This window comes from Chinchilla lanigera, unplaced genomic scaffold (assembly GCF_000276665.1).
Source record: "Chinchilla lanigera isolate Chin_1 unplaced genomic scaffold, ChiLan1.0 scaffold00003, whole genome shotgun sequence".
NCBI lineage: Eukaryota > Metazoa > Chordata > Mammalia > Rodentia > Chinchillidae > Chinchilla > Chinchilla lanigera.
The window spans coordinates 762,503-775,473 of record NW_004955404.1 but is presented as its reverse complement, the minus strand read 5'-3'; the positions used below and the strand labels follow the sequence as shown (position 1 = coordinate 775,473).

The 12,971-nt window shown below is 55.9% G+C and overlaps 1 protein-coding gene across 1 annotated transcript in view; it reads left to right on the top strand.

Annotated features, from left to right (window-relative positions):
• Window positions 1–12,971, top strand: part of Mcf2l (MCF.2 cell line derived transforming sequence-like) — a gene marked incomplete at its 5' end in the record, with an annotated part of 89,229 nt that overhangs the window by 11,672 nt on the left and 64,586 nt on the right. The window contains 1 exon segment of the mRNA XM_013515593.1: window positions 7,464–7,677. Coding sequence (XP_013371047.1) covers window positions 7,464–7,677 — 214 coding nt within the window.

The window sequence follows — 12,971 nt, the reverse complement described above, 5'->3', positions numbered from 1 at the left end:
GACTCATGCAAGCCCTTTGGAGCTCACAATGTGCCACAGATTGCTTCGAATGTTCCATTCGGAAACACAGGACTTAATGTTAGCCCTCCTGAATGTTGGACTTGCTTTGGTCCCAATGCTTTGTATACCCCTGTTTGTAACTTTTGGAATGAAAATGTTTATTTTGTGCCATTAAATGTTGGAAGTGTTTAACTTTTCATTTATACAGGGGCTTGCAACTAAGAGTTTGCCTTATATCTCGGAGGAGACAAGAGACTTGGACTTTTCAGCAATGCTGAAACTGTCAGGACTTTGGCAAGTCTTGCAGATGGACTAAATGGCTTTTGCATAAAGGGATGTGCATGAGTCTTTGGGGGGAGAAATGTTATGGTTCTAATGGAATATAATATCTTTGTACCTGGAAATTGGTTTAAAGAAATGTGTCTGGTTGCCAAGTTGACAAGGTGTGGATTGTTATGGTTGATACATTGTGTCAACTTGGGGAGTCTAGAGGTTTGGCTAAGTGACTCAGCAGGAAGCCAGGGCGCTTACTTTGTATTGATCCTGAGCAATCTGTGGAAGAGGAGGGCATGGAGATTATGTGAGAGCTACATGCCCCTTAGGTAGGGGTAGCCTGTTTACAGCGTAAAGCAGGAAAAGAGGCTTGTTGCTCCTGGCTTTGCTCTTGTTGCTTTGCTATCTTTCACCACCATAAATGTTCGTCCTCTGCCATGTGGCACTCTGCCTTGGAGCCAGCCAAGTATGGACTGAAACCTCCACAAACTGTAAGCTAAATAAACCTTTCCTTCCTTAATTTTGGGCACTGGGTATTTTGTCTCAGCAACAAGAGAAAAGTAACCAAGACAGTGGGTGGTCAGTAGACTTGTAGAGCTGTGTGGTTGAGTAGGTGAATGTGAGGATGAATAGATAGGAGGCTGGATGGATGGATGGATGGATGGATGGATGGATGGATGGATGGATGGACGGACGGATGGATGGACGGACGGATGGACGGATGGATGGGTGGGTGGATGGATGTGTGGTTGGTAGACTTTAGAGGTGTATGATTGGGTGGATGGGTAGATGAATGTGAGTATAGATAGAAGAATGGATGGATGGATGGGTGGTCAGTAGACTTCTAGAGCTGTGCGGTTGGGTGGATGAATAGGTGAATGTTAGGATGGGTAGATAGAAGAGTTTGAATACAAGGCAGTAAAAATGTAAGCTATATGATATTTATTTATTTATTTTTTCTTTTTTTATTTTAAAGAATAAAAGAAGGATAACATAATAATGGGGGGACTTAGCAAATTACAGACAAAATGGTAGGAAATTATCAATGGTTATCGTTTTACATATTATTATCTACAAAATAGTTTCTCAGGAAAACAAATAGACAAATAATAGTGAGTTAGAGACAAAAGAGGTAGGAGATTATCAAGAGTTGTTGTGCTATACTTTGGTATCTTCAAAGAGGCTTCTAAAGAAAATAAATAGAGCTATACATGAGTGACCTATTGAAAAATCGTTAACTATTCTCAATGGTTGTTGTAGGAAACACATAATAATAAACATACATTATGAAATAGGATAGGAACATTACAAACTTAACACAGTTATGGATAGATTAGTAGGAAAATATCAATGGCTGTTGTAATACATGGTGGTATCTTCAAAGTGGTTTCTCAGGAAGACAGAGATATGCAAGAAGGATCTAATAAGTAGTTACAGCCTAAGGGTTGTCAAAAATAGCATAGTACCTCCTCACCACTGACTCCTTTCACTGAGGTATGATGGCTGGAGTTATATGATATTTAAAGTGGTCAAAATTTAATGCTGGGAGCTAGCAACTTTTAGGTGTCTGCACACTGAAAAAACAAATCACTGGTTTGCCTTAGAAGATGGATAAAGGAGGATGTTGATGAGCCCACCTATTCCACCGGTTGGCACTCAGCCCTGGCACACTCTGTGTGGACCGAACATCTCCTTCCCTGTGCTGTCCCATCCCGTCATCTGTCTTCTGCACCGAGCTCAGCACAATCCGAGAACTAAAGTTCAGCTGCTAACTCAGATACTGGGGGCAGGGGGGTTTAGCCGGTGCTGTCAGAGTAGTGGAGTCTGTGTAGCTCATCTTCATCTCCCAAGCATCTTCTTAGCACCACGTCCATGGCTGTCCAGACCCCATAATAAATACAAGGGGAGCAGAGACTTTCCGGCTAGTTCTGTCACCAACCTATGGAGAAGGCCGAAGTGGCAAACAGACATTCCTTCTGTGCCAGGCCTAATCTGCGCAGTTTCTTCGTAGCCAAGACAGGTGTTGTTGGACAGAAGGGAGGGGAGTGTAAGAGTGCCTGGTAATGGTGGGTACGAGGGGCGGGAGTGCTGTGTTCCTGTCTGCATATGTAGAGTGTGACCTGTCTCCAGTGGGATTTCCACTGTCCCTACTTTTCCTGGGAAAACAGTTCAGTCCTGTAGCTCTCAAAGGTCCGTCCTGATGGAGCCCCTTCACCCACTCCTCCCTCTCTGTCCCCAGCCCACACATAGGACAGGTAGGCTCCAGCCCCTGGATGTGACCAGCTCCACCAGGGCCACCCTCTTCCTGGACTTTGGTCTGTGGCAGTGCTGCTCACGCAGCATCTCTTTTCACCTGGAACGTGTTTTCTTTCTTTGCACAGTGCTCCCTCAGTGCCTGCGGGAGCCAGGGATGCCCCTCCGTCCCTGTGGTGGGGCCTGGTGGCCCTCTTGCATCCCCTGCAGTGAGGCTCACAGCTCTCCGTGGCCCTGTCTGATGCCCACACACTGTGGACCTGTTCGGGTCCTACAGTCCTGAGGAGGCCCGGGTGCAGACCTCCGCGATGCCTGTCATTCCTGTCAGCTCTGGGTCCCAACTTCATGTGGGGCTGTACCCATCTCTGCCAGGCTCAGGCAGAGACCTCGCCTTCCTGGTGCCCCGTTGAGTGCCGCCCCCACACCCCTGACCGGGCACTGTGATGGGGAAAAGGCAGCTGCATGGGAACTCACTCTGTGTCTGTCGTGCTGGTGAGAGCCATGTGGCAGAACCCTTGCCACGTCCGTCTGTCCAGAGGACCCTGGTATCATGTATGGCGCCTGGCATCAAGGTGGAGAGGAAATCACTGCCCTGCAACGGTCTTGCCTCTGAGGGAATTGGTACTTTGGGCTTTGCAGATAAGCACTTGGGAGGCAAGTGTGGTACCCTGGGCCGTGCTGGAGTTGGAGGGGGAAACGCTGCATCCTGAGACTGCCGAGTTGGCTTCTGCCCAAGGCTATGAATTTGTCAGTGAAAAAGCCAAGACCAGAGCCCAGGCCGCTGGATGTGGACATCCCCGAAGTTCAGGATGTGTTGCATGAGAGACACCTAAACTATGAGGAAACTCAAGTGTTGCTCAGATGGGAATTCCTGGCAGCAGCTGTGCCTGGGTAGCACGCAGACTGAGCATCCCACTCCTGTGGGCTGACGCCACCAGCATGCTTCCAGGTGCAGACTGCCGCTGTGCCTCCTCTCACACCAGCAGTGAGCTCACGGTAATGGTGGGTGAGGGCAGCGCTCTGGAAAGTGAGGACATCCCACACCTGCCCGCCTTCTTCGATTCCTGGTCAGTGAGTGACTGTCACAGGCCCGGGAAGTATAAAAGGATGTCCTCACCCCTGTCTCTTCTTGGCGGCATTGTGATTTTCCTGAATCACAGTTGGAAACTAATTCTGAGAGTCCAGGGACTGATACACTGGACGCAGGTGGAGGGCTAGATGCTGGCTGACCAGGTGGCAGCCCAGGCCCTGCACCTCCCTGAGGAGTTGGTGCTTCATGTATGGTCTGTCTGTCTGCCTGTCCATCTGTCCCTCCATGCGCAGTAAGCATCTGCTCGTGACTGATGACCAGCAGTGTGTCATGCTGGCTGCATGGCTCTGAATCAACTGCTCTTCCTGTGGCCATGGGGGAGGAGCATGCAGTGTGCAGAGAACAGGAGGAGAGGTGTTCGCACCCTCCTGTGACTGTTGTGTCTGAGGAAATGACCAAGACCAGCAGGGCAGCGTTTTAGGGTAGAGGAATAACTGGAAGGGACTGAAACCTCTGTAATGGGAACATGGAAAGGAAACACTGAATAGTCACTTAATAAAACCTAGTTTCCCCCTTATCCATGAAGGCTGAGAATGTGTGTGGAGACCGCACAGGAGGCCTGGAACCACAGATGGCACCAAACTTACAGGCTTGGTTTCCCAGGCAGCGTGTTGTGCTGGCATGTGCTCTGTGCTGTGACAGTTTGTCTGCACCGCACAGCCTCTGACTAGCACACAGTCAGGACCGGGTGGGAGAAGAGCAATGCTGGGGACGACTCTGCTGTCTTCTTGCTCTGAAACAGATGCAGGGTGAATGCTCTCTTCAGCTAGTGCTGGAAAGCAAGGCCCGCTGGGGGTGTGGGCGTGACTGCCCGTCCTGGCCCTGCCGTCCTGGTCCCGACACCGCAGGTGAGAAGCAGCCTGAGAGGAGCGCTGTGCACAGGTCCCAGCCCAGGGCTTCGCAGCAGCGGCAGTCTCCAGCTGGGAGTGGGCCCAGCGGCGCTGAGGCAGCGGCTTCCAGGCCTGCTCCCCGGACAGAATGTGCTGTGGCTCCTCAGTTCCCCATGCTCAGAGGGCTTGGCTGTGAAACATGAGTGTGAGCTCGTTAAGAACGAATGCTTCTGGTAGATGAAGAGGACATGTGAAGACCCTGCAGACTCTGTACCCGCAGGCTGTGCGTCTGAGGTCCAACCAAGCCGAGGGTGAAAACGTGTCTAAAATTCCACCTGTACTGAAGACGCACAGGCTCGTTCTCGTCCTCACGCCTGCAATGTAGTATAACTGTGCAAAGGACAAGCAGAGTAACGCTGTCTGCATGGATCGATGTCAGCGTGGGCGCCCGCTGCAGGTCGTCTGGACACGAGCGCATCCCACGGCAGGATGCGCAGCAGTGGTATAAAGTCTGCCCGCTGCCTGTCGAGGACTCAGGTGTCCCGGGCTTTGCTGCCTGCCTGGGCATCTGGAGCTAGTCAGCCCTGAGCACCCTGCCTGAGCCGTGGAGCAGAGGCTGAGGACCTCGGCGAGGAGACCGGATCTGGGGGGCCAGCGTGCCCAGGCTCCCCCTTCGCTGACCATCCTCTGTTGAGTGAAACAGCTGAGCACCAAGCTGGTCTGGCCGCAGCAGCCTCACGTTGGCCATGCTGGGTGCTGCGGCCCCCGGGGCCTCTCCCTGGACCATACACTGTGGCCAACGTCCCCTGGCCTCTGGGCTGAAGTCTTGATCCTCTGTGCCAGCCCCTGCCGCTCCAGCCACACCCTGGCCCTGCTTCCCCTTCCCCTGGGGCTCCGCTTTCAGGGTTTCCTTACAAGCTGCTCTGCACCATTTGCTGATTGCACCATGGCTCCATCCCTTCTCCCTGAGAGGCCGCGAACCTCTTCCTCAGGACCCCACAGTGCAGTCTGCCAGGGCCACGCAGTCTACAGGTCTGACAGATGGACTGCCGCAGGCTCTGCTGCTCTGCGTGAGGGTCTGCCACAGCACGGCTGGTGCCGGCCCTGGGGACACAAGGTCCATCATCACTGAGTGGTTCTTCTCCCACTGTCCTGGGAGAAAGAAAACCTGTGTGCTGGCCAGCAACACCAGCCTCGTAGTGGAGAATTCAGTCCTGGCCAGGCCTCTAGGCACTAGTGAATTTGTAAGAAGCGTGGCCAGGCTGGCTGCAGTAGTGCACACCTGTAATTCCAGCTCCTGGGAAGGCAGAGGCAGGAGGATTGCAAGTTCAAGACCAGCTTGGGCAACTGTGCAAGACCCTGTCTCAAAACAGAATTTAAAAAAGGACAAGGATGTATCTCAGCACTCCTACGGTTCAAAAAGAAGACGGAAGAGGAAGGGGTGAGGAGGAAGAGGGGAGGAAAACTAAAAAGACATTTAGTCCTTGTCTTCGTTGTAACAAGAACCAGCATTGAAGTGTGCAGTTTCCCGCGTTGGGTCCTCCTGACGTGGTACTGACTCTGAGAAGTGTCCTCAGCAGTGGACAGTGATTCTAGCCCCCTCCGGTCTGCCAACTCGATTCAACGAAACAGTCTTCTGCAGCTGGTGATAGAGACTGGGGTCTTTGTGCCCTTGTGCGTGGGGTGTGCAAGGCAAGTGCATCCACCTGTCCACCGCATCTGCGCACCATGGCCATCCTGCCTAACTCCGCCGGCCCTCCTCAGAGCGGGCGTGTCCTGCCGCGTGTTCTCAGGGCCTGGTCACGTTCATTTGATAACTCTGGGTCTGGAGGAGACTCATTTGTGCTGTCTTTCACTCCTTACAAACTACTTGCCACTCACACACACAACAGTCTGGATTAGGAGCCGTTCAAGTGCTGGGCAGGCACGTGGGACGTTCTTGTAACAGTCTTGTGAGACTCCCGTGGGCCAGAGTCTGTGAGCTTGCAGGATAATCGCATGGCCGTGGGGAGAGCAGATGTGACCGGGACGTGAAAGCCTCTGCTCACAGAGCTGGCTGTGCTCAAAACAGCAAAATCTAGCCAAGGGGTGCTCTGGGAGGAAGCAGCGTGTTGACAGGTGTGCTGGTGGACTCCTGAGTGCCACCACTCACAGGGTCCCAGCAGGGGGACAGGGCAGCTGTGTGGGCTGTAGGAGGAGGCCCTGTGTGCGTCGTTCTGCAGTAAATTACACCCACAGCGCAGTGCAAGGGAGGCGCCTGGGCGCTGTGTTCCCTGCTCCTTCTGAGTCTGGAGCTGTCCTAACAGGAGCATCTCGAACTCTCAGAGCCTTGATGCTGTTGAGGTTTAAAAGGCACTGAAATGAACCCCTCAGGATCAGGTGTGAGGCTGTGAAGCCAGGGGTGCTCCAGGCACATGCCACAGCACCAGCTCCAGCCACGGGTGGCCCCTCAGGCATCACTAGGATCGCAGTGCTGTGCCCTGCCTTGCTCTAGGAAGCATCTGTGGGCCTGGGGCCCAAGGCCAGGAGCCAGGGTCAGGCAGGGCATCGGCCCTGGGAAGTGCCGCCTGCCAAGTAAGGCTGCCTCGCCGTCTCCTCCCTCCCTCCCTCCCGGCACTCCACAGTGGACAGAGCCACAGACAGCGGAACTTCCCAGTTTATTTCAAAAACGCCGGCAGCCGGTTCCTCCCTTCCTCCCAGTTTGTGGTTGTTTGTTTGAACTTGAGACTTCCTGAGCCTGGAAGGTGTTTTCAGCCTGAGCGGCTCCCTGACATTGTCCCTGTGTTCACACCGCCCCATAAGGAAGGAAGCGTGCAGGACTCACCAGCAGATGGGCGGGTGCAGCCATCCCCACACTGCCAGGCCCTCGGCACCGTGGCATGCGACCTGGGTTGCAGGACATCGGAGACCTAAGGTCTGGGTCTGGCGCAGTTCAGGAGACTCCAGGCCCTCTTTCTTTCTGCTGCCTCTGCCAAGTCCAAGGTCACCAGGGACGTCACACCCGGTGCTTCCTGCAGGTCACTGGAGCCTGCCCTGCATCACCCAACTGCAGTGGAGGCCAAGAGCTCGGTCACCCCGTGTGCAACCGTCCTGAAGAGTCAGAGCCGCGTGTGCTTTGCAGCGACCCTGTGACAGACACGATGGCTGAGAAAGGAGCATTTGGGGGGACTGTGCGTCGGTTCTGGTCCCTGCTGCGGAGGCGCCGGGGAGCACAAGGGCGCCTGAAACCAGGTGAGGTTCAGGGACAGAGTCACATGTCCCTGGGGTGGTGTCTCCGAGGGGTGTTTCTGTCACGGGTGAGAAACCGTGAGCCTTTAGGGTTCTTGAAACCAGAGACGGGTGTCGGGGTCTTGGGTGAGGCTGGCCGGTCCAGGTGACCCGGCTCACTTCTGGGCTGCATTTGTCGTCTTTCCGACCTGTTGGAGTGAGGGTCACAGTGAGGAGCTGCTGTGCACCCTGGAGGGGACTCTCGGCCCGCCTGCCCCTGGGGGTGCTGTCATCCCTGGGGTCCCAGTGCTGTCTTTCCTGCAGCCCCTCCTGCGTGGTTTCTCTTCGGGACCTCTGCTGTGCTCAGTGGAATTTGCAGTTGAAATTCTCACAGCCCTTATCCCTTTGCAAAGGGGCTTCCAAAGGAGCACGGGCTCAGCAGGCTGAGTTGGTGAAGGGGCTGTGGCTGCTCTCTGTCTCCTGTCTGGAGCTCGGTGCCTGGTGCCCCCCTGCAAGGGACCTGGACTCTGGGTTTGGCTGGGGACCTTTGGGCAGTGGTGACCTCTGACCCCAGGCATTACAGGGTGTCTGGGTACACAAATGCTTGCAGCACGCAGCCCTAGAAATGAGGGCCAGCCCCATGCCTGTCTGAGAGTCACCCCCTTCTCTCCCCGCTCGCTGTCAGGCCCCATAGACCCTGCCCCTTGCGGGAAGATTGGGCCCCTTAGCATCTTGGAGCAGAAGAAAGCAGCCAGGTGGGACCCCTAGACCCTCACGTTGACCAGGGTGCCTGGCAGGCCCAGGGGGGGCCCTGCTGGCAGAGTGTCACCCCCTTCTGCCCTTTCTCTTCCTCTTCCTGTCCTGTGAGGCAAGAAGGTTGCTCGCTGGGCAGCTGGTGCTGGCCACTCCCTGCCACCCCACAACCCCCGTGTTGCCCCACACAAGGGGAGCTGAGACCTCAGGCGCTCCTCTTTGATGCCGGTGCAGGAGGGGCTCTGCGGGGCCCCAGAGCACCCCGCCGTGCAGTCGGGGCCTGCTCCCTGCTTGGCCGTGCGCGGCCCGGTGAACTTGGGCATGCGGTGCCACCTCGAGCTGTCCCTCTCTGTGGTAGCCAGAAGCGGCACCTGGAGAAGTGCTGAATGGCCTCGGCTCTGAGTCGATCCCCTAGATCCCTCAGCCGCAGCCGGACTCGTGTCCCACCCTGTCCTTGGAGACTGCACGTCCGAGAGGACCTCGTGCTGGAGAACACAGTGCAGAGGCGTGCCCCTGAATCTGGTCTGCAGCGTCTCGCTGTGGCTGGGCTTCTCCGGCATTGCAGGGCGTGCGCTGCACCTGGGGTTTGGGTCCAGGCTGCGAGGGCTGCAATCTGTCTGCACAGCCCTGTGGCCGGAGCTCAGGTCCTAGGCCTTGTGTCAATGCTGATGGTCCACAGGGGCCCGGCTCTTGGACCTGTCTGTTGGGTGCTCCACCCCCTCCGCCTTCCCCAGACTCTGGCAGTACAGTTCCTTCCTTGGAGGGAGTCACTGGAGTCAGGGAGGTGGCCTGTGCCCAGCCGAGCCCCTCCAGGATTTGGGTTCCTGGAGGACAGGTGAGTTCTGCCGGGTGTGAGGAGTCTGGGGACCTGGCAGGGTCAGGGAGACCCGTGGGTGTCACAGTGTCTGAGCTGTGTGGGGTCTCAGGTCGAGCTTGGCAGAGCCAGGCTGCCGGCTGGCGCAGGGCTGAGGGCAGCAAGCATCCTGGGAAGGGTGGCGGGCGTTCCGATGCTGCCGGGCAGCGTCCTGCATGTGGTCTGGTGACAGAGGTCTGGTCACTTGTAAAGAGCAACCCCTGTGAGCAGAAAGCCTGCAGGGGTGGGACACATAGAGAGCCAGTGACCCAGACCTCTGCTGGGTGCTGGTGGGGCAGTGGATGCTGGCTCAGTGAGGCTGTTTTTATGGACCTGAAAATGCAGATGGGAAGGGGGCCATTGGGAGGTACATACAGAAGCAGGACAGCTGGGGGGCGGCCATGTCCAGCAGGGATGGAGAGGGGCTGGGGCGGGCGGGTGCCTGGGAGGATGTCCCTGAGGCCCTGTGTCCTCCACCAGGGATGGGAATAGAGGGAGTGTGAACCATACTATCACAGCAAGTAGGGGACCTGCGGCCCCACAAGCCTGGATAGCCGGGCAAGTATGACCCTGCCTTGCAGGCTTGACCTTAGCCATGCAGGTGTGACTTTAGCTGTGCAGGTGTGACCCTAGCTACACAGGTGTGCCGCAGGCCTGCCTTTGTGTGATAAGGGTGGGTTGGCCAGACACGGATGCCAAGGAAGTGGGTAGCAGCTGGGGTGCAGGTGCCAGGTCCCCGGGCAGCTGGTGAGCTCTGAGTCTGTCTCCCCAGGTAAATGCAGGAGACACCAATAAGACACAAGCATCGCCCAGCTGTTGCTGAGGCATCCTGGGGCTCAGCAGTGACATCTACATGTGTGTGGGTGGAGGTGACATCTGGGCTGGGCACATGGTCGGAGCTGACACATGATCTGAGCTGTGACGGAGGACAGAAAGACTGGGACACTGAGAGCATGGGCCAGGGCATGTCACCATGCAGGAGTCACCATGCACAGGGGCCTGTCCTGGAGGTACATCCAGGGCTGCTGGGGGCTGGGGAGAGGGTCCTTCATGTGACCCCATTGGGTGGCCCCACAGCCAGGCCATGGACTGGCAGAACTGCAGAGCATATGGAGCCCCAGGCCAGAACCAAAGCCTCCTGTGGCATGCGTGCCTGCATGTGTGTGTGTGTGTGTGTGTGTGTGTGTGTGTGTGTGTGTGTGGTGGGCCTTCCTTTCTGAGCAAGTACTGAATATGCCCAGGGGCTACAGCCAGTCCCATTAGAAGCAGTAAGACACTGTGCTGTGAGTGATGAGAAACATTTTAAGTGGAGCGGAGGTAGCTCCGTGGTAGAGCACTTGCCTAGCATGGCTGGGACCCTGGGTTCTATCTCAACAGCTTAAAAACTAACACACCTTGGGGGTGGCACAGTGGAGCCCACATGCAGTAATGCTGCATGGGGCCTGGGCCCTGGGTCCCAGCTCAGGAAGGGACTCATCGTCCTCTGATGCCACCTTGGCTAGCCTTGTGTGGCAGCCATGCCTGGAAGTCACGCGAGCTGTGGTGGCACAGAGCCTGACCCCAGGCAGCAGGCTTGGCCATGCCAGGTCATCTGCTAGGACATGAGCCTGCAGGTAGGGGTACAGGCACGGGAACAGACCAGGTGACGATGGCACCGTGGCTCAAGAGCTTGCATCACTTACCACTCGGGTGACCAGATATGCAGGATGAGGGACAGGTAGGTGCCCGTGTCTCCTTGTGGCCCTGTCAGTCGGGCCTCCTCTCCGCTGTACCTGGCACTTTCCCTCCAGTCCACCTGCTGGCTGACTCCTCCCTTGCACATGAATCCCCGCATGTGTCCAGCTTGACCTGATCTCATCGAAACTCCGTACAGACCTCTGCCAGGTGCAGGGCCTGCTTCCTTGGGCTGTGCTTGGAAAGCGCCCCTTCAGGTTAGATCACCTGCAGGACTTCCCCGACATGTGGAAGAGGTACTTCTGACAGCAGAGCCTGGTGACTCGTGGCTGCCAGTGGTCATTTTCTGAACCAGAAATGGGTGTCATCTGATTATCCTGTGGGAACGAGGGATAAACATGTGACTGTCACCTCCATCCTGACCAGTAAGGCACAGTGGCACCTCCAGAGCGGAACACAACCTGTAACGATGCCAGACGCAGGAGCAATGTGTCACTTCTGCGCTGCAATATTAGGGTCTTTCACTTTACCATAGAATGACTGTTTCATTTACAATTTAGGAATTCTGTTTATTAAAAAAATCTGTCCATGCATCGCTTGGCAGCGACTGCTTTAAACAGAGACACGGTGAACACTTGGAGGCACAGGGTGAGCCCAGCTGTCCGCCCAGCGTCCTGATAGCTGATGCAGACAGGAAGATGCTTGAGTGTGAGGTCATGTGCCAAGAAGAGCCGGGCTTCTGGAGCGAACTCCTGGAGAAGCCAACCTGTCCGCTCTTGACATGGGAACGTTAGAACTTGGTGGAGGACGCCCTGGGAATTTTAAATTTCCCCTGGACAAATCAGTCTTCTTCAAATGGGCATTCTCAGTGGCCACCTAAGAATGTTGAAGACCTAACGCTGTTTTCATGGCACTGCCCAGACAGGTCCAGGTCACCCTGGGGCCGGCAGTGCTGGGACTGAGTGTGTCTCCAATGGTGGCTGTGTGAGAGGGGTGGCCTGCTCCCTCACCAGAGCCTCAGGCCACAGTGTCAGCCTTCCACGGTGCCACCAGGAGGCGGCCACAGTCCTGGCTCAGACCAGGATCACTGTGTCCGTGCAGGGGCTGGAGAGGATCCCCAGAAGCCCTCGGTTGTCCTGGAGGCAGCTCTGGATGGGAAAGCAGCTCCGCCCCTGGCCGCGAGTTGTGGGCCCTGCTGTGGGCATTTACGGGGCAGAGCTGAGTCCACTGGTCCAGATGCAGGAGGTGGAAGGAAGCCTGCGCTCACCTCATCGCCCGTTGGCTTCTTAAACACACCTCCCAGAACCTACAACCATCAGGCAAGGCAGTTGGATTGCCTGGAAACACGCAAGGGACATCTCAGGGGGGTGTCTTTGAGCTTGTCAGAGAAGAGGGTTCATGATCTGAAGAAATCTGGTGATTGCTGTTAAATTTTTAATTTCAGGCACCTAGGCTGAAATTGGCTTCTGGCTTTTTCACCCCCATCCATCTTCCCCAGGCCCCCAGGGGACCACTGGGTTCAGGCCAGGAGGACCTGTGTTGGGTACCTGCAAGTGTCTGCGGGTCTCTGAGGGGTCCTGGGGCCTCTGTGAGTCCCTGCATCATCTGTCAGCATCTTTGTGGGGTCTTTGTGGGGTCTGTCGGGTTGTAAAGAATCTGTGGTGTCTCTGGAGAGGCTCAGTGGGGGTCCATGGGCTTTCTGGGGTCTCTGTGTAGTGCTCTGGGATTCCCCTGGGTGTCATCTCTGTGGGTGTTTGTGGGTACCTGTGGGTGTCTGTGGGTATCTGGATCTCTGTGGGTGTCTGTGGGTATCTGTGGGTCTCTGGGTGACTGTGGGTCTCTGTGGGTGTCTGTGGGTGCCTTTGGGTCTCTGTGGGTACCTGTGGGTGTCTGTGGGTGTCTGTGGGTAACTGTAGGTGTCTGTAGGTGACTGTGGGTATCTGTGGGTATCTGTGGGTGCCTTTGGGTCTTTGTGGGTAACTGTGAGTATCTATAGGTCTCTGTGGGTGACTGTGGGTTTCTGTGAGTGACTGTGGGT